We start from the raw sequence: 21,061 nt of genomic DNA, 5'->3' as shown, positions 1-21,061 counted from the left end.
GCAAGTCACTTAACTTCTCTGTGCCTCAGTTACCTCATCTGTAAAATGGGGATTAAGACTGTGAGCCCCACGTGAGACAACCTGATTCCCCTGTGTCTACCCCAGTGCTTAGAACAGTGCTCTGCACATAGTAAGCGCTTAACAAATACCAACATTATTATTATTATGAAGTGAATAATAATTATAGCATTTATCAAGCACCTGCTACTTGTTAAATGCTAGAGTAGATACAAGGTTAGGAGATCAGATGTACATCCTAAGATTGGGTTCGCAGTCTTATTCCCATTTTACAGATGAGAAAATTGAGGCCCAGAAAGGGTGACTCAACAAAAACTGAAAAGAGAAATTTTTGGTTAGGTGTTTCTCCCTATCCCCTAAATTCTGAATTCCCAAGATTCCTCAAATCTTTTCAAGTTTAGGAATAAAGAAGTAATGACTGTATAACAAGCTTTTCCCTTATCGACGCCAATTTTACACATCAGTGTACGCCACAGCCTCTCTCTTCAAACTAATTTTAAGCCAGTATTCACATTTGCTAGACCTTGGGGAAAGCTTATTTAATTTCCATAAAATAAAGCAATGATGATAGCCACTCAAACCACAAGAGAAGTAAATCTAGTTAATTTACTGCAACATTTCCTAATGTGCAATGATAATATTAAATGATAGTCAATGCCTTTCTGGGAACCACTAGAGATTTAATTTAAATTTATTAACAGTTTTTAATAGTGTGTCACCTGAGGTAGAAAAAGATTTGGAAAATTAGCTTCTAAATAATTCACTCCAAGGAAAAGTATGATCTGGAGAAACCTCACAGGAGGAAAAGGGAATGTGACCATAGTAAGTTAGAATTCTCTACTGTGACTTTTTTTTAACTGATTTTACCATTGAGAGGGGATTCCAACTTTAATTTACACAATCAAAAAATTTTGGGGAAAAAGGAATCTTACAGCAGAGATAAGCAGGCATGATTCTGACCCCTTAACACTCTCTCTTTCTGGACTGAAAGCGTCCCCAACTGAGTAACACTATCTATTTAAAGGCTTTCTGGGTGCATAGCACTGTACTAAGGGCTGCACAGTACTCCAAGGGCTAAGGGGTTTAATTATTTCTTCCCAGCGAGTGTTCTCACCATACATTTTGGATAGAATGCTGATGGAGAAATAGAGAACGTTGTTGGGACAACCTGTGTCCATCTGGATGCAACATGACATTGTAAGAAATTGTCACACTCAGATGTCATTCAAGACAGTGTGAGTTTTGTCCTCGCAAGGTTTGTCAAGAATGTATCTGACATATTATCAGAGAATACTGTACAATGGGAACGGTGCAGACGGCAGTCTTTGAGAAACATACATCAACTCCTTTCCCTTGAACAAGCGGCACTGAAATCAGTTACTCTATTTGGAGCCATAAATTGGGCCCATCAATTTTCCTTGGGAGAAAACTTTTATGCAACAATCAAATAAGATTAAATTGTTGGACCTTGGATTAGGTCTCAAAAATCCCACCCTTCAAGTCATATATATTTTCTAGCCTAGTAAAAGACCGACCAGGAAACAGAATAGAGGCCACGTGTTCTCAGGGGCTCCCAGTTCCACCTGATATATGAACCTGTCAGTCTCACAATCCCAAAGGTTCCAGATGCAAACTTCACCCACGCGCAGCGCAATATAAGCCATCACTAACATACTATTGGCCCAATCAACTGCTTAAGGAAGGATCAGGTCTAAACATGGGATACCTTTGAATCACAATAGGTTTAGGAGGCTCAGGGAGGGAAATTGGGAATAATGGTGACTGGGCAGGGAAGAGGAATGTAGAGAAAGCTGGAAAAGAAACCCAGAGCCTGTGACCACTGCCTTCACCACCAAATCTTCACCAACAGAAACTTTTATCATCTGAAAGTCCAAGGTATGATTGGCTGATTCTGAGCTGAATGAGCCAAATCTGCCCAACTGTTGCCGAATTGTACATTCCAAGCGCTTAGTACAGTGCTTTGCGCATAGTAAGCACTCGATAAATATGATTAAATGAATGAATGAATTAATGAATGACATTTCCCCACCACTTTAGGAGTAAAGCAGAGGCAGAGCTGGGTGGTAGGTCTTAATGTATCATCACCTCTTTTATGCTGCCAAGCGTGGAGAGGTATCAAGAAACTTGGAAGCTGGTGAAAGGTATGCTGGAAAACTTCCAACTTAAACTGGCTATGAGCAACATTTAGGGACTGCTGATTGCTGATGCGCATGATCTTGAAGCACAAAGATAATCACCAATCACTTCGCAATCAGTGGAGCAAAATGGACAGACACCCTGAGGAAAATTAAGATTCTGAACCAAGCCACCCCTGGGAAATCCTATGCACAACAACCACCGATGGATATCATCAGCAAAAAAGTAATTTAGCAGAATTTGGTGACAGTACCATAACAGCAGGACACAATTTAGTGGAGCAAAGACTACACCAAAAAGGATAAATCAAGGCGGTCAACCTGGCTCTTGTGAAGAGGGTAGAGTTTAACAATCATGGGTCCTCTAGCTTCAAAGGAAACAGAAGTTCAACAATGCTGTCCGACCTTATATAACCCTACCCTAAACCTGACCCTAATCAGATCTGACTTCTTGAGCAGTTTGGTTAGCATCTCCTACTAGCCCCACAACTTTAACTGGCAGAAAAAGATGCCCGATGAGGTACGGGGATGTAGCCATCCAGGGACAGACTGCCTCAGAGAAATGGACTGTCTGTTAATACTGCGCTTTTCAGCTATCCCCCCGTCCACACAGATGGGATCTCACTGCCTTAAAAAACAAAGGAGAGTTAGAAGCTCCAAGCCCTCACTGATGTAATAATTTAACAATCTGGAAAGAAGATCAGTGACTTCTCAAAAGGTCTATGATGGCTCAACTTTGGAAGTCAGGCTCACAAATCTAAATGGCCTTCATTAAGGTCAGCTGTGCAGAGGGAATACCGTGACATGAGCCTGGGGTGGACACAATTTAGGTTTCTCAATAACTGTGGTGAGTGTTCTCACTCTATTTAGGTGGTTGGTACATGGTACTATCCGCATCGATGAAAATCACAGAGCAGATAGCAGAGACCTATCAGCCCAGAGCTCTAAATAAATCAGGCCAAAGCACAGATAAATGTAGGAAGGACTTATGAAAATTCTGGTGACTGAAATAATAATAATGGGATTTATTATGGGTTTACAATGTACTAAGCACTGGGAGAGAAGCAGTGTGGCCAAGTGGAAAGAGCATGGGCCTGGGGGTCAGAGGACCTGGGTTCTAATCCCAGCTCTGCCATTTGTTTGCAGTGTGACCCTGCATGAGTCCCTTACCTTCTCTGTGCCTCAGTTACATCATCTGTAAAATGGGGATTAAGACTGTGATCTCCACATGGGACATGGCCTGTGTCCAACTTGATTATCTTGAAGCTACCCCAGTGCTTCGTACAGTGCCTGGCACCTAGTAAGTGCTTAACAAATGTTATAAAATATATATACACACATATATATTTATGCACACGCACAAACACACACACAGCACTGGGGTACATAAAATAATCACATCTTACAATTTAACAGCCAGGGAAAACAGGCTATTTTCATTTAAGAGAAAAAGAAACAGAGGCACAGAGAAGTTAAATGACCTGCCCGGTGCCAGAGAGTAGTCCAGGGCTAGAGTCAGGATTAAAATCTGGGTCCCCTGACTTCCAGTCCCAATCACTTTCCACCAGCATCTCCCTGCCTCAAATCCCGTTTGCAAGACTTCACTAACCAAGTACCAGCAATTATAGGCAACATTAAGTAACAACTAATCACTTTCCAAGGTGCAGTCCAGAAAAAATGACCCTGAAATTTATATCCAAATAATATGTTTATCATAACTTAAGTACGATGGAAACTTACTCCATCTACCCACTGCACATCTATAAATCAAAGCCAAAAATCTGCATTCATAGAGGGAAATAAAACCTTAGTAAAGGAAAAGTCGGTGGCTTGGCATTATAATAAAACTACAGGTAAATGGACATTAAAAACAGAAGTTTGCAGAAACACAAGACATTTTTAATGAAGTGTAGTTCAAATACTGACACCTGGAGTAATAAGACTCTTGTTTCCCCAAGTGATGCCCCAGACAGAATTCAGAAGAAAAAAAATCACAAATTACTTGGATGTACCTGAGATATTTGAATGGGCAATTTTTAAAAAACCTAACGATTTCAATTAGCCTATCAAGTTAATCAGATTGGATACAGTCCCTGTCCTACAAAGGGCTCACAGACTTAATGCCCATTTTACAGATGAGGTAACTGAGGCACAAAAATGAAGTGACTTGACCAAGGTCACACAGTAGATAAGTAGAAGAGCCAGGATTAGAACCCAGGTCCTTCTGACTCCCAGGTTCATGCTCTTTCCATTAGGCCATGCTGCTTCTCTTAAAAGGAAACAAAACAAAAACCAAATTTCTTGATGTTCCTGAGATATTTGAATGTGCAATATTTTTTAAAAAACTGAATTCAATTAGACGCTGTTGGTGGTTGACAAATGTTCACAGAGAGCTCATTTTAGCTGTCTATTAAGCTCAGCATTTTCTCCAGATTTCTGAAGTCATTTGTTTAGTTCTGTCGTCTAGTGTGAGAATTGTCTGAGAATGACAATTGGAATTGTTTATTAGCATTTGGGAAAACCCAAATAACATCACTAAAGGGTGCTAAAACCAACGCAGATGGTTGAGTTTAACACTACTGATGTTTTATTTCATTTTGGCCAAATAGGAAGCCCAAAAATGATCCCATTACTCCTCATAATAATAATGCTAAAACAACTCCAATTTGTATAGCACTTAATACTTCACAGGGTACTTTCACATCATTGATTTCATTTTCCCCATCATATTATCCCTGTGTGGCATGGAAAGGGAGGTATTACTCCCATTTTACAGATGAAGACATTAAAGCACAGATGGGTTAAGCAAATTCCTAGAGCCAACTGTATTAGCAAAGTCACCTTCAGAGCTAGGACAACAATTCTGACTTGCAGATCCAGACTTTCCACTACACCAGTGATCTTGCAACAGATCTGACAGGACACTGACATATACCTCCAGCCATTTCCCTATTTTCTTGCTCACAAAAGTGCAGTTTAGTTTGGATTTTACCCTAGGAACTGAATTTCCTAATTGGTTGAGAAGAGGAAATTAACAACCCATGACCTGGAAGTCGGTGAAATGAGTCTTGTTTCTGCTGCCCTCACTCCAGCACTTAGAGCAGTGCTTTGCTCCAGGTAAGCTTTCAATAAATATCCGAGATGATGACGACAATGACCAACACTTCAAGTTCTGCCAGCAAAGTCACTTCAATCACACAGCTCAAATCAGCTCCCTAAAGTGTTTCAGGGTTTCTATGAGCCAAACAGAGGAGAGGTTTCATCCACTAGCACAAAGCTACCTACTCTGGGCAGCATGCTCAGTCCCCAAAGGGAACCAAGTGCCATTGCCACAATCAGCACTGGAGTCTGAGGCAAAGAAAACTTTAATAAACCAGATCTTTAAGAGACAAGGTCCATGTATGTACATTTCTTTTCCTCAGCACAGTTTCATTTGCACACTGTTGCATTTATCACCAGTTTCAAAATCACAAAAATGTTATAGTAGTACATGAGTTCCAAAAAAGCAGTCTGTGTGAAATGCAGTAACTCCAAAATACTGCAAAAGTGACAAGCTTGATCTTGTGTAATATGTAAAAATCTTTATGAATCTCCTGGAATTCATCCACTTTTTACATTTCATAAAACAAAAGATGAGGCTAATCCAGGTTTTTGCCAGAGTGAATGACATGAGAAATCTTAGAGAAACAAGCTGGGGAAAGGGAATCAGATTTCTCCCAGGGAAAAGCAATGTTTTTGAAGGGTGCAGTTTTTAAAGGGCTGTGTCTGAAAGAGAGGGAAGGATATGGAAAGTAGAGGGGAGAAGGGAAAGGTGAGTGATGGAGAAGAAAAAAAGGAGAAGAAAAAGAAAAAGAGGAGGAAAAGGGGAGAGGGAGAAAAAAGGCAAGGGAAAAGGAATGTGGGGAGAAGAGGGAGAAAACAAGGGGAAGTAGAGAAAGAGAGGAAAAAAGGGGGAGAGAACAGACCTTTTCCTTCTTCTTGACATTCCTGGGCCACCATTCTGCCACCAGGTCCCAGCAGTTCTATTGAGATTGGGGGACCAGAAGACCTCTGCAACCAGCCACCAACACCACTAATCCCTGCTACACCACTTGACTTTGGACATGTCACTTCACTTCTCTTTGCCTTAATTATCTCATCTGTAAAATGGGGATTAAGACTGTGAACCCCATATGGGACAGGAACTATGTCCAACTCGATTTGTTTGTACCCTTTTCAGTGCTTATTTCAGTGCCTGGCACAAAGTAAGCACTTAGCAAATGCCATCATCATTGTTATTATTATTATTATTATTAAGCAGTAACAGGCGGGAGTAGTAGCTAGGTAGTAAAAACAGCTGAAGGCCAGCAGCAAATGCAACCATCAGGTCACACTAGAACTGTCCCTTCTGGGTCACTGATGGAGTTACCTACAAGTTACCATCAAAGCTGAATAATTTATTTCCGAAGCTGAAAGGCTACCTGAACCATAGCAGTGGCAGGCATTCCTGCTACCACCACTGAAGAAGACAAGGTGGAGAGGCTGCAGGACAGAACCCTAAAACCCTGAAGAGAGTGACCATCCTGCTTAGAGCACAATAGGTGAAAAGTTAAGCCAGGGAAAATGTAAAGCTCTCATCGATAATATCGTTCCAGACTTGCTTATATTTTCTTTAAAGAGAAAAAAAAATACCCAGGAAGAGAGACTTGTATGTTCTAAGTTTCCAAGTGTATAGGACTGGGTCCTACACAAAGAAATTGCCCAGTCGTTACTGGTGATGATGAGAACACCCTCTTTTCTTCTTCTTTAGGCCCAATATTGTAGGATCAGCCTTCAGGGAGAATATCCTTCATCTCTGTGATAATAATAATAGTGGTATTTATTAAGTGATTACTATGTGCCAAGACCATACTAAGCAATGGGATAGATACATAGATACAGACTGTATAATGGCTAGAGGTTTGCTTACAATGGGAGAGACTGTGTGGTACTTGAATTTATGAAATGCCATTCTTAATGAAAATGTGTAGAAATGTTCACAGGGCAGAACAATTTACTGGGAAACTGGCAGTAGTTACCAAATAAGGGAAGTCATTTGGCCTCTTCTGCCTTTGAAAGTTAAATATCTTTTAAATCTGGGCCCCAAAGTTGGCCCAGAAAAAATAGCATGGTTTGAAGTTGCAGTCTCTTGGATTGTGCCTACGAGACTGTGGCCGTATGAGGCCTGGGGAAAAGACACAAGACAATCTGGCTACACAGTTCCCGAATCCTGCTTCAGGAGAGGTTAGTTACTAAGTTAGCTACGATATTAACTCAGCATTTTGAGACAAGCACCATGCTAAGCACTGGGATCGGTGCAAGATAATCATCTCTGCCCCAGTCCCTGTACTGTTAGGATTTGTCACAAACCCTGAGGCGGCTTTGGAAAGATCTTGTCCCCATTCCCTTCTGGAGCTGCAGAAAGCACCATAGCACCTGAGCAGGCCAGGACACTCCAACTTTCACTTACACAACAGAGAAAAGCATGGCACAACCCACACCCTTGGGGCCTGGCTGGCCCATGCTTACATCAGCTTAAATCCAGACCTGACCTAGCTTGAGCTGAGTTCTTGGGGACCTGTATTAATCTGAACCTTTGTTTGCCCTATTGGGATCCTGCCTCTCCCAACTGTGGGGGTCAGAAGGGGAACAAAGACAGGAAAAAGGTCATGCATCATATATGTATGGAGAGAGGCACATTGTAATAATAATAATAATGTTGGTATTTGTTAAGCGCTTACTATGTGCCGAGCACTGTTCTAAGCGCTGGGGAAGACATAGGGGAATCAGGTTGTCCCACGTGGGGCTCACAGTCTTAATCCCCATTTTACAGATGAGGGAACTGGGGCACAGAGAAGTTAAGTGACTTGCCCACAGTCACACAGCCGACTTGTACAGTCTTTCTTGTGGAGTTTGCCTATAGGAGACTGCAGGGTCTTCAGAAGACCTGCCATTTTCTCTCCCTTGTACAGTATTAGCACACTGGCTGGATACTACTGCCCCTTAGCCTGTAGGAGACCTAAGAAAAGGGGAAGCCTGGGGCCAACAAGCCCTGCCTAAGCCGAACTCAAGTCTGGCAGAAATAATAATGATGATAATAATGGCATTTGTTAAGCGCTTACCATATGCGAAGCACTGTTCTAAGCACAGGGGAGGGATACAAGGTGATCAGGTTGTCCGCATGAGGCTCACAGTCTTAATCCCCATTTTACAGATGAGGTAATTGAGGCACAGAGAAGGTAAGTGACTTGCCCAGAGTCACACAGCTGACAAGTGGTGGAGCCGGGATTAGAACCCATGACCTCTAACTCCCAAGCCCGGGCGCTTTCTACTGAGCCACACCACTTCTCTAATCAGGGCCTGTCCTGCCCCTTAGGAAACACTTGAGACTTTTTGCCAAAGTGTTCACATCCATCATGTCCAAGGATCATCCCTCAGGCATTGGATATTTAATCAAGGCAGGCTGCAGAAGCCGAGGGGTGCTAATGTTTCTTTTGGGAATATAACAGAACCTACTGCAAGCTAAGACTCTACTCACCAACCTGAGAGTGCCTGTTCAATCTATGGCACCAGGCCACATCTGTTATGCACAGAGTGAGTCCTCAATAAGTAATGACAAAGAAGAAAAAGAATCAAAGTATTGTTCTGTCTCTTTCAGTAGATGAATGTATGAGCAGGCAAAGCAGTGATCTACAGTTTAAACTCTACAAACTAGACTTGGGTTTAAAAGAATCAGCGTGGCCTAGTGGCTAAAGCACTGGTCTGGGAGTCAGAGGACCTGGGTTCCAATCCCAGCTCCACCACCTGTCTGCTGTCACTTGATTTCTCTGTGCCTCAATTACCTCATCTGTAAAATGGGGATTAAGACTGTTAGCTCGATGTGAGACAGGGACTGTGTCCAACCTGATTACTTCATATCTAATCAAGTGCCTGGTACGTAGTAAGCACTTAGCAAATAAAGTAAAAAACTAATATCATATACTTCTTGGTAGGAGTTGGGTTGCAGCCTTTAGTTGAGACTATACTGCCTAAAATTCTACCTTGATACAGTTGAACACAAGCATCAAGCATTTAGTTCAGTGCTCTGCACACAGTAAGCACTCAATAAATACGACTGAATGAATTACAGCAAAGAAAGTGCTTAGACATGAGTGTGTCAAATTCTTTTCACATTATTTTAAAAAGACAGATTGGCAATGAAGTACAGAACAATAAATAGGCTAAGTGATGACTTCAGTATAGGGAAACTAAAAGCTCAAATTCCAACATTTTCCCCAGACTTTGACCTTCTTCATGATACCATACAAGTCATCTCTACCCAGTTTCCTTACCCATAAATACAGCATTAGCTTACTTAATGGAAAGGTTGTGAAGAATAGTGATTAGGTAATTTCTGAACTATAATAAGAATGGCTAAGTTGGAGGACTGCTGGCAATGAAGAGACTAGAACTTTCAATGAAGGTTCCTGAGCTTAACCATAGCTCCTAGTTGAAGGGTCCTACAGTGTTCAGAGAGTTTCCCAATTAACTACTTCCACCCATATACCTCAAACACACCTGGGATTTGCCCATATCCTTTCAATTCGAGGCTGAAATTGTCTTCTACATTTTGGAATTGTTGGCCTCCCTTTAACAGCAAGAGATGGGGCCTCTAAGTTTTGATCTGAGACGAGATTTCCAACTAGCAGAAAACTAAATACTCCAGATATGCTGCCAGACCCTCTGAAAGCTGACCAGGAAAAGGAGAGATGCAAGTCAAACCAATTCCACGAAAGCAATCAACAAAACCTCTTCACTCTCGACAATCTAAAATAGGTTTCTTTTGTAAGAACGAGGAAGAGTCAAGTGTCAAGAATAGGAGGAAGAAACTCTAGAAGAAAATAATGAAGCATTCCCTCTTCCAGAAGCTTTCCAAAGGAGAGCAGCATTCTCCAAACTCCCTTTCTGATCTCCCAAGGAAAATTCCATTTCCCTGATATGAAGATGGAAAACCGACTTTCGGTCTTTCCGTCTCAGTTCTGACATTTCCCTCGCTAGGCTCCAGTCACCTCAAGCATCCCTCCATGCTGAGGCAGGATAGCTCCTCCCCAACTGCCTGCTTTAGAGCAGCACATATTGGCTTGGAAGACTCAATTCCAATTTGTTTCGTTCCACTTTATTCACAGAAGAAGGTGATAAGCTGCCAGGATCCCCAGTGCTGTCCTCTTCAACAACCTCAGGAAAGGGTACTAGCCTCCTTTTGGACTAAGCTGCCAATAAAATTGGTTGCTGATTCTCCATCATCCCCACCAGAAAAGAAGCTGATATAACAGGACATGTCTACCTCCCCCAGCCCAGGGCATGTTGTAAGGACACAAAATGGATATATCCTAACTACTAGAGGAAAGCGCTTTACACATACTAAGCATTTAATATATGCCACTGATTGGTTATTACTGCAGTATAAAACAGATAATGAGTAGTCTCTGAATCACAACAGTCATTCGATATGCCACAGACTAGATACATCAATCCAACATTAGTCTTGCTATGTAATTCTGATTACTCTCCTCTCCTTTCCACGTCAATTCCTCTACATTATACTCCTCCCTGGGACAGAGGGCTTCCTGCCTTATAATGGAATCCCAAGACAGTGTATGGCCCCATATTATTATTAGTAATAAAATTTGTTTAGGTGTTTACTAATATCTCAAGCACTGTGCTAAATGTTGGGATAGATACAATACAATAAGATCACACAAAATTTTGGAAGAAAGGTTGGAAGAAAGAAAAGAGATTTCTTTGATATCTCTAAATGGTACTACAGCCCATTTAAGGAAGTGAGTTTTTTTGTTTCACAAAAAGAAAATATGGGACTTATAGCTTTGCTCCAAAATTTCAATAGTTGTATGAGTGGTGGCAGAGGGAAGAGGGAGAGGAGTAGAAAGAAGAAGGAAGAGCAAATCTAAGGAAATTTGCATAAATAAAATCCTGTAAAGCATTAATTCAGGGGGTTAATGATCTTCAAGCACAAGTCTGCTAACATGGTTATTATAGACATTTAAATATGAAAAGGACTTTACCCAAGATGGCCTCTGCCTCTCCATATCCCCCATCTAGGCTACTGAAATAGAAAAAACACACACTAATGGAGAACATCAATGTCCTTATTTCCAAGAGGTCTCAGGGTCCTGACCACCTTTTACTACCACTGAGCCCATTTTACTTCATTATCCCTTGGAACTGTTTGCATGTAACTTTCTTGCTTTTCTAAATTCCTCAGTTTTTCTCTCCTTACCCCCTTGAAAATGTAGTAGTTCTCTTTCTGTTGCCAAAGTGATGTAAGTACTTCAGGAAGAATGTGCATACAATCTGACAAGCCAGAAAGTGATTGACACAAGGCGGGAAGAAAGGAAGAAAAAATAATGCACCATGTCAACGCTTCAGCACATTTCTCCATGAACAGCTTCTTCTCCTAAGTCCATTTGCATTAAATTGGTATGCCAGAAATTGGACATGCCAGTTCCTAGCCAGGCGCCTGACTGCCTGATGCTTACAAACACTCTGTGGCATATATTCTGCATCTAAGCCCGTCAATGGGCAGGGACTGTCTCTAACTGTTGCCGATTTGTACATTCCAAGCGCTTAGTATAGTGCTCTGTACATAGTAAGCACTCAATAAATACTATTGAATTAATCTACTCCCAAACCCCTGAAGGATGAAATGTAGTTTTCCTGAAGAAATTTCTTGTGGGGCAGGAGCAGGGAAGTTAACACTTTGGCTTTGGGACCAACTTCTATCCATAATAAGTATTGGGCACTAATCCAATTGCTAGTAATTCTCTGATGTCTTTGGACTTCCTTACATTATTAATGTATCAGGCACTAAGTACTAACTATCCATGGTTCATTCTCACTCCACTTTCTACTCCCCAACCAGACATTGAGGGTATTTTTACACTCTAACAATTTCATACACTTCCTCCAACTCTCCAGCCCTGTTCCATCTTCAACCTGGATTTCTATCATCTTTAAATATGATCGGCTACTTAATACGAGTCTTCTCACTGCTATGACTCTGTTTATTGCCACTGTTCTCGTCTGTCCGTCTCCCCCTATTAGACTGTAAGCCCGTCAAACGGCAGGGACTGTCTCTATCTGTTGCCGACTTGTTCATCCCAAGCGCTTAGTACAGTGCTCTGCACATAGTAAGCGCTCAATAAATACTATTGAATGAATGAATATGACACTCCCAGGGATGGCTGCGTCATTAAGTGTGCCCTTCAGCAGACTGAGTGTGAAATAGGCTGTGTTTCTCGGGTCCTTGAGTCAGCATATTCTGCCTCTAAACTCTCAACTTCAAAATCTCCGTTGAGATGGTTCTTTAAAAAATTCTGCAAAAAGCCCCAAAGGATCCTAACATCTTTTCAATGGTTCTGACCTTTTAAAATTTCTCCCTGGGTCTTAAGGCCCTTCCTTCACCTGTTCCTGCCTTTGACTCCTTTTCCCTTAAAATGAATTTCGATTAGAGATTTTAATTGCGGCATCCCACTCTCATGCAGGGCTGCTTGATCAAAAAGGAAGGGCTCCAACCTTAGCCCATGTTGAACCTGACAACACTCTGCTTTAAAATGCCCAGTGCCAGGAATACCAGAACAAGGACCTCAGCAAATGGAGGCTCATAGAGGACAGATCATTGATGTATAGCTATCACTTGCTAGGAAACTGTCTGAAAGCATAATGCTTTTTCCATGCTTTCTATACTAATGCCTATAGACATGATTGAGTTTGGGAGGGACGGGTCTTTTAGTCCACCACCTTCCAAGCAGGACACTTTCCATTCAACCCAGAAAGATAACTGAGTTACTGATTCTTAAAAACTAGAGGATCTATAACCTCCCTGGGTTATGAATCCTCTGTTCTCATAACGGTTTCAGTCAGGAAGTTCTTCCTAATATCTTATTTAAATAGTTCCTGCTGCAATTCAAGATCCACATGTTTAAGGGAGAAAATGTCTTTCATTCTACTGTGCTCCCAAAGACATAAGAAGAGAAATTACTGGATCAGACCAATATTTCATCTTTCTTAGAGTCACATGAATTTGCTTTCCCTTGATGTCGACCCTCAAAGTTAAAAATATCCCATCCAGCATCCGAAACTTTTCCCTCAGGAACCCATCATGCACAAGTAGATACTAACTCCATTTTATCAAAGATAGACTAAAGAACTATTTTCCAAAGCATAAATTGCAAGCTTGGATTCCCAAGGTTTTCAAACTGCTCTTCCAGTCTTTTTACTCTATCTAGCCTCTGGCTTTTTTCTTCACTTTTTACTTTCGGACAGGATGCTATGATTTGCAGATACTTATTCATTCAATAGTATTCATTGAGCGCTTACTATGTGTAGAGCACTGTACTAAGCGCTTGGAATGTGCAAATCGGCAACAGAACTTACTACTTTTTACTTTAGAAGAATAAAATGAAAGAGAATTCTGGACAGGGACAAGAAGATCATCTTAAAAATGCCCCCTCAAGACAACAGTCAGGGCCCCATAGGAAGAGAATTGCTCCTTACATGCTCTCACAGAATCTTGTAAGGGTGCTGGGTTTCTCCTGGTTCCGCCTTTGTCGAAACCAACGCTGGATGCTGCGAATGTCCCAGTCTAGCTGCTTTGAGAGCCCTTCCAGTCGTTTTTCATCTGGATGCTAGAAAACAAAGCACAGCAGGATTAGGAGAGCAGTTCTGCTCCAGAGGATAAAGGGGCACCTTGAAGTATGCTATGGCCTACTGGTTACATTGTTTTCCATGCTGCTCAGGGAAATGCTCTAGGCTACCGTTCCTTGTGTGTGTGCAGGGAATGTGTCTTACCAACTCTGTTTTTTGTACTCCCCAAACACTTAGTACAGTGCACTGCACATAATAAGCCCTCAACAAATGCCACCCACTGACTGTTCAGCAAGATGAAAATGGCCCGAGGGGAAAGCTCCTGAGCCATTACCCAGGAGATGTGTTAATGAATAATTAAACTGGGTAGGAGGGATTTGGGAGAGGGGCTGGGCAGCAGGGGATGGAAAAAAGCAGCAAAGTCCCTGAGTGAAGAAAATGGATGCTTCCCAAGTTGTCACATGTGGTCCAGTGACCCCCACACCAACTCTGCTCTTCAAAAACCATTTGAAAAAACATGGTCACAGGGTGACCCAGCTCAACTGCACTTTTGGAAGGGAGGAGTCTCAGAGCAGTACAGTATGATAAGGGGGAGAGTCTCTCAATTCTTCCACCTCCCTCAGTCAACAATCTTTTCTACACAACTCTTGGTTATAAATTTATGATAACAGTGGAAGGCAGAGTACAAATAATAGAAATGCCCAGATAACCTGAAAACCAAGCTCATGGTTCCCAGTCCCCGCCAAGATCAGAGGGACCTGGCCCTGGAGAGAGAGAAAACCAAAAATCCTTCTGGAGAAGGAATTTGACTGTTATATATTTGACTTTCCTAAGTGCCACAGTTGTATGGAAACATTTCCCTATGGAGCAGGGCACTATTTTTGCCAAGGAAGATGCATCGCTCATCTAAACATCAGCTGAAATCATATGTTCCAGCCCAGCGAATCCATCCAGGGATTTGGAGAGGCAATGGAAGGAGGATAAGGGGAAAGAAAAGAAATGATTCAGAAGCAGCATGACCTAGTGGAAAAAGTATGGGCCTGGGAGTCAGAGGACCTGGGTTCTAATTCCTGCTGCGCTACTTGTCTGCTGTGTGACCTTGGGCATGTTGTTTAACTTGCCTGTGCCTCAGTCACCTTATCTGTAAAACAGGAATTAAAATGTGAACCTTATCTGTAAAACAGGGATTAAAATGTGAACCCCATGTAAGTTGTGGACTGTGTCCAACCTGATTAGCTTGTATCTATCCCAGAGTTTGGTACAGTATCTGGTATAAAGCAAAACTTAAATACTATTTTTAAAAAAAGACAAAAGTGGAAGAATGATGATAATGATGGTATTTGTTAAGTGCTTACTATGTGCCAAGCACTGTTCTAGGAGAGGCAGTTCTTTCCTTATTTCCCTGAGGGATTATATTTCTTTCTCTTTTTTAAAGAAAGTCCCAACTGATTTCCTCCTTAGCACCTATCTGCAACATTAATGGCAAGAACAGTGATAATATGATTAATGCAGATTCATCTAAAAATTTTCTCCCAGGGCTTCAATGAAAAGGGCAACCGTGGATCTGTGATCTGATAATGAAATCCTGAGTGAAAGACGTGGGGAGAGAAGAAAAGGACACAGAGGCAGTTTTTCCCTTTCCTCTTTCCTATCGATCAGCAACTCTCCCCCTCCCCACCGCCACCCTCCCTAACCATCCAAACCCTGAGAGCCAGGCTTCTCTTTTCATTTTTGACACTGCACCAGGGCAGTTAATGCCCCAAAGTGGTTCCTATCGTCATCATCATCAGTACTTACTGAATGCTTTCTGTGAGCAGAGGTCTGTACTTAAACAGCTTGGGAGAGTACAATGCAAAAGAATTGGTAGACATGTTCCCTGCCCACAAGAGCAATCATGGAGTCTCTCTAAGGTCTCCAGACCTGTTTCCTTCCCTTCACATTCCCACCCTTTCTGGCCTGTTTGTGTTTTATCTTACAAAATTGACATGTAAATAATTCTTGGACAGCTCACTGCAATATCTACAACATGAGACTTTTGTTTTATAATGAACAGGTGACATCTTCAAAGGAAGTCATGTTGGCAACTATAAGCAACACGATCAGTAAAATTAATTGGAGCAGATACACTTTAGAGCAGCAAAATTGGCTGGGATACCTGTTCATTACCTTACTTTAGAAATTATTCTAGTAACTGCCACAAAAACAAGGCCAGGGAAATAAAAATGCCCTTTGCATTACCCCTCTAGGGGTAAATGTGTGCAGAAAATACATTTTTAGCCATTTGGAATAGAATATTGTCAATGCACATATAAAACCTCCCATAAACTAATTCCAATGTGTGGTGATCACATTTTAAAATAAGTAATAATTCTCTTTCAACAAATTTGGGTTTTTTCCTGAAAGATTTATGTTGTGGGCCCATCTGATTCGCTGTTTGAAATGCAGGTTGAGCATTAGCTTTCTATTCTATAAAACTTGGAGACTATAAGGGTTGATTGCTCAGCTATAAAGACATCCTTTAGGCAGATCACTTGCATGCAAAAACCTGCTTAAGAAAATAGATTCTTTAATTCATGCTTTTCTTCCTTGTTAGAGATTTTAGAAGTCTGAAATCTTAGTCCTCCAGAAAAATAGCCTTTGCAAAACTAAGAAGTTGGCAAGCCCTCAGTCCTTAATATGACTTTTTATGAGTTATTAACATAGTTAATAAGCCTTCTGCTAAAGAAAAAATGGTTTTAACAGCTGCCTAAGGTAAAAATTGTCATCTGATACAAATACCAACTAGTGATTATCAATAGGCAATGTAGTAGTCAAGTCTGAGAAAATTAAGAAAAAAATAAAATAAGGGATTGTGAACTGGAAATCACTTGGAGATAATGATTTTTTTTTATACTGAGCAAGTGAATCACGCTTCTTGTGAATGGCTCTCATTTCAGAATTTCAGAGCAGTGCCATCTGATTTCAGAGCAGAGCAGGACCAATTATTCCTTAAGGTGAGTTTGCTCAGTTAAAGCAAAATGGCCACCTTGTGCCACAGGAGCATCATTCTCTGAGTAACTCCATCTGATACTGACTCTGGGCAGGAATGGAAAGCAGTGTTGCAAGTGACTCCTCAAAGGATCAATAAGCCTCCCAATCAACTCCCTAATGAAAGTGGGACAGGTTTTATTCCCTTGCCCATTTTCCCCACCTCTGACATTCTGATTCCTGGTATGTAGTTTCTTCTTCTCTTGCCCCCTTGTTCAGTTTTCTTCAACCTTACTACATTCACTCTTTATCAGCCCTATTCTTGTGTTAGTTTTTCTGGGTTTTTTTTCCAATTCCGCTCTCATGGCCTCTTATCTACTCAAGTCTTCAAAGTTGCTTTGATTGAAACAGCAGGTTAATGAGAAAATATCCAGAAGATATAGAAAGAGCTTTTAAGTCATTGGAAAATATTTTTTGAGAAATAACTGCTTGAGTTCAACCACATGCTTCTAGATTAATTCCTAGGATGCCTTCCAACCCCCTTGCACAGTGCTTTTCAGTTCACTTGCTTGAAAGGAGATCATTAATAACCACACTCCAAACTTTCCAAACTTGGGTACTCCTGCAGGAAATTCCAAACTTTTTCTTATATAAACCTGTCATTTCAGAGGGAATAAGTCTACGTAGACCTTTCCTGTGCCTTTTAGTACTGCAGGAAATAGGCAGAGAAACTTTTCAGGGAAAGTAGGGAGCTTTTTTTTTTTTTTAAGGAAGAAAGCACAAGTTCATGTCCTTGAACTTCATTTTCAGATAGTCCAGGAGCTCTAACAATTAATGTTTATTCAACTTTCTAGAGCAAGCACTAAACCACCGAAGGGCAGAATTTATTGACATATCCTTAATGTATTTTAGGCTGTGTATCTTCAGTGGTGTCATAACAGTAGGGAGGATGACTATATTACCTTAGTAATGGCAGTAAAGACCTTTTCCAGAATGGCGTTGGGCTGGGCTTTCTGTGGTCCATTGGCCTGGATATTAAGGCCTAAGGCACAAGGTTTGGCTATAAACCTGCAAAAGAAAAAGCAAAGCCATCAGCTGTTATCTTTTTTTATGTGTCCATTATCAATGCAAATTATTCAATCAGTGGTATTTACTGAACTGTGTGCAGTGCACTGTAATATTCCATCCCACTCCATTTCATCTCCATGGCCTCTGGGCATGGAGGGCTTGAGCAAGATGTAGGCAGCAAGAGATGAAACCAAGTCACAGAAAGCAGGTTAGTTTGAGAGGGTCTTCCATAAATTAGATTTAAGATATCCCTCTCTCTTCCCTCACTTTTCCTCCAGTACTTTACATATAGCCAAAATAAAGAAGAGCAAAGGAAAAGGATGCATGCAATCCTATATTAATAATTAAAATGAGAAGTGGCATGGCATAGTGGATAGGACACGAGCCTGGAAGTCAGAAGGTCATAGGTTCTAAATCTGGCTCTGCCACTTAGCTGTTGTGTGGCCTTGGGTTCCTCAATTACCTCATTGTAAAATGGAAAGTGAGACTGTGAGAGCCCCACATGGGACAGGGACTGTGTGTGACTCAATTTGCTTGTATCCACTCCAGTGCCTAGTACAGTGCCTGGCACATAGTAAGTGCTTAATAAATTCCATTATTTGTTATCAATAATAATCATGGTATTTGCTAAACACTTGCTATATGCCAACACTGAAGTAGATACATGATCATCAGGACCTATATTAGGCTCATGAGGAAGAACAGGTATTGAATCCTCATTTTGCAGACAAAGGAGCTAAGTGGCTTGACCAAGGTTACACAGCAGACAAATGGTAAAGCTTCTCAGATTCTCAGATGTAGTACGGTTGCAGAGAGTCAGATTCCCTAACTCATAGGCCCATGGTCTTTCCACAAGACTTTAAGTTTGACTTAGAAAAGAAAACAATGAAGTGTTCAGTTCCCAGCCTTAAAACCTGCTTCAATTAAAATAATAGGTTAATGAATAAACATTTAAAAACCTATAGGATGGAAAATACTTTCATTTGAAAATGTTTTTGGGAAACACTGAGTTACTCTCCAAACCTGTAGATTTATTCTTAGAATGCCTTCAAACCCCGGTGCAGTGCTTGCCAGTTAACTGCTTTAAAGGAGATCATCAACACTCATTCCACGAGATCATGGATAAATCAGAGATAAAGTCACTCGATTATATTCCACACAATTGAGGAATCCTGGACAGATAATCTTAGAGAGAGAAAACAAAATGCATGACATACAAAACCCTGTCATGCCTGTTCAAGGAAGCAAATAAAAACTAAGCAGAAAATATAAAGCATCAAAACAGCCAGCTGTATCACTTTGGCAATCAAAAAATGAACATAAATTGCTGTCTATATAAATAAGAAGTATACACATACACTCTTTAGTAATTTCTGTTTTCACTCCCAATGGCCTGAGACCCATAGGGTAAAAAACACATGACAGCAACATAGATGCAAGAGTTTAAGCCCAATTTCCATCAATATCATATTGCTATGAGTCATGACAGCCCCATAAATCTGTTTCTCAGGATAGTACCAAAGCGAGACATCTGGCCATCAGCAATGTACTGTATGTACTATGACTAGGGTTCTAGGTGAGAAGCTCTGACGTGAAATATATATCCAGTTAGTTTCCAAGCAGTTTCCAATCTTGCAGCTTCTTGTGTATAACAGAGAAGTGCCTCGACTCGTTGACTGATCTGTCTTCGCCATAGCAGCATGAATGCTTTGACCCCTCACCACTCCATTTTGTTGCCCACCCACTGTCTCTACCACTGAATGCCAGATAGCCATAACTTGTCTTTAATCTTTATAGAGACTGTTTGCAGTTTTTGTACATCCAGTCTAAGAATATTTGTGCATCAGATGTAACCCTTTAGGTTATAAGCCTACATTACCTGTTAGAGTGTAAGCTCTTTTAGGTCAGGGATTCTGTCTTTTGCTTCTGGTCCTTTGCTCAATCAATCAATGGTATTTATTTAATGCTTACTGTGTGCAGAACACTGTACTAAGTGCTTGGGAGAGTACAATAATAACAGAATTGGTAGGCACATTCCCTGCCCACAAGGAGTTTACAGTCTAGAGCATGAGACAGACATTAATATAAAGAAATCAATAGCTGGCAGGTGATTCCCACATGGTTCCTCCAAGTGCTACTTGTCAGCTGTGTGACTTTGGGCAAGTCACTTCACTTCTCTGCGCCTCAGTTCCCTCATCTGTAAAATGGGGATTAAGACTGTGAGCCCCACGTGGGACAACCTGATTCCCCTGTGTCTACCCCAGCGCTTAGAACAGTGCTCGGCACATAGTAAGCGCTTAACAAATACCAACATTAACTGCTCTGCTGACCTAGGCGGTGGCCAAGTCCTAGGCCATTTGGGCTGTGGGTGAGGGCCAGGAATGACACTGGGTAGGGTCTTATAAACTCAAAAAGGAGGGCAATATGCTTCCTTCACTGGCCCCCAAAGGATCAAAGTAATAATAGCTTGCATTGGTAGAGGGTTTCCATTTTTCCCAAAATGATTTGCAATCAATAATCTATCCAGAGGGAAGTACAGCCAGGATCTTCTCCTCACCATACAGGAGAGGAAACTGAGGTCCAGAGAGCCAGTGACTTACCCACGATCACCCACTAGCCAGGGGCAGAGCCAGGACTCAAATCCAGGTCTCCTAACTCTCAGCCCTGTGATCTTTCCAATAGCCCACAATGCCTTCCACTGGGCTTCTGATTCAGGACAGACATCCTGGAATCCATTTTGTTCGGAATACCACTGTATTCTGGGGGTAGGGGCAGGTTTGAGGGAAAGAGCAGAAGAGGGGCTCACAGGGAGCATTTGAGATCTTCCTCCTCCTCCCAGGTCTGACTTGAGAACTCTCCTCCAGTGGGGCACTGCTTTTAACCAAAAACCCCACCTTGCTCATGATCTAATCCTTTATAACCTGCTGGGTCTTACAGCTCAGAACATATGAAGCCCAAAGGGCCGAGCAAAGGAGACAGAGGGAAACCAGGGCAGTTTGTTCACAATAAAAATGATCAATTAATTGGCTGATCTGTTATCCTGATAAGCAGGATAAGCTCTTGTCCAGGTCTTCAAATCATGAATTGAAGACAGGAAAGAGAAGTACTGACATATCCTGAGAACTAAATTAGATGGGAGTTAACTACGGTCAGGAGATTGTCATGGGATTCTCTGGGATCGGAACGAGTCT

At 41.5% G+C, this 21,061-nt stretch overlaps 1 protein-coding gene across 2 annotated transcripts in view; it reads right to left on the bottom strand.

Annotated features, from left to right (window-relative positions):
* CERS6 (ceramide synthase 6) overlaps positions 1–21,061 on the bottom strand; it is a 195,089-nt gene that overhangs the window by 118,999 nt on the left and 55,029 nt on the right. For both annotated transcript variants that reach the window (XM_007671332.3, XM_029071823.2), the window contains exons 2-3: positions 17,765–17,870; positions 13,746–13,876 (exon numbers count right to left, since the gene is read on the bottom strand). In XM_007671332.3, coding sequence (XP_007669522.2) covers positions 13,746–13,876; positions 17,765–17,870 — 237 coding nt within the window. The remainder of the gene's footprint in view (positions 1–13,745; positions 13,877–17,764; positions 17,871–21,061) is intronic.

This window comes from Ornithorhynchus anatinus, chromosome 9 (genome assembly GCF_004115215.2).
Source record: "Ornithorhynchus anatinus isolate Pmale09 chromosome 9, mOrnAna1.pri.v4, whole genome shotgun sequence".
NCBI lineage: Eukaryota > Metazoa > Chordata > Mammalia > Monotremata > Ornithorhynchidae > Ornithorhynchus > Ornithorhynchus anatinus.
This window is presented reverse-complemented; position numbering and strand designations above follow the sequence as displayed.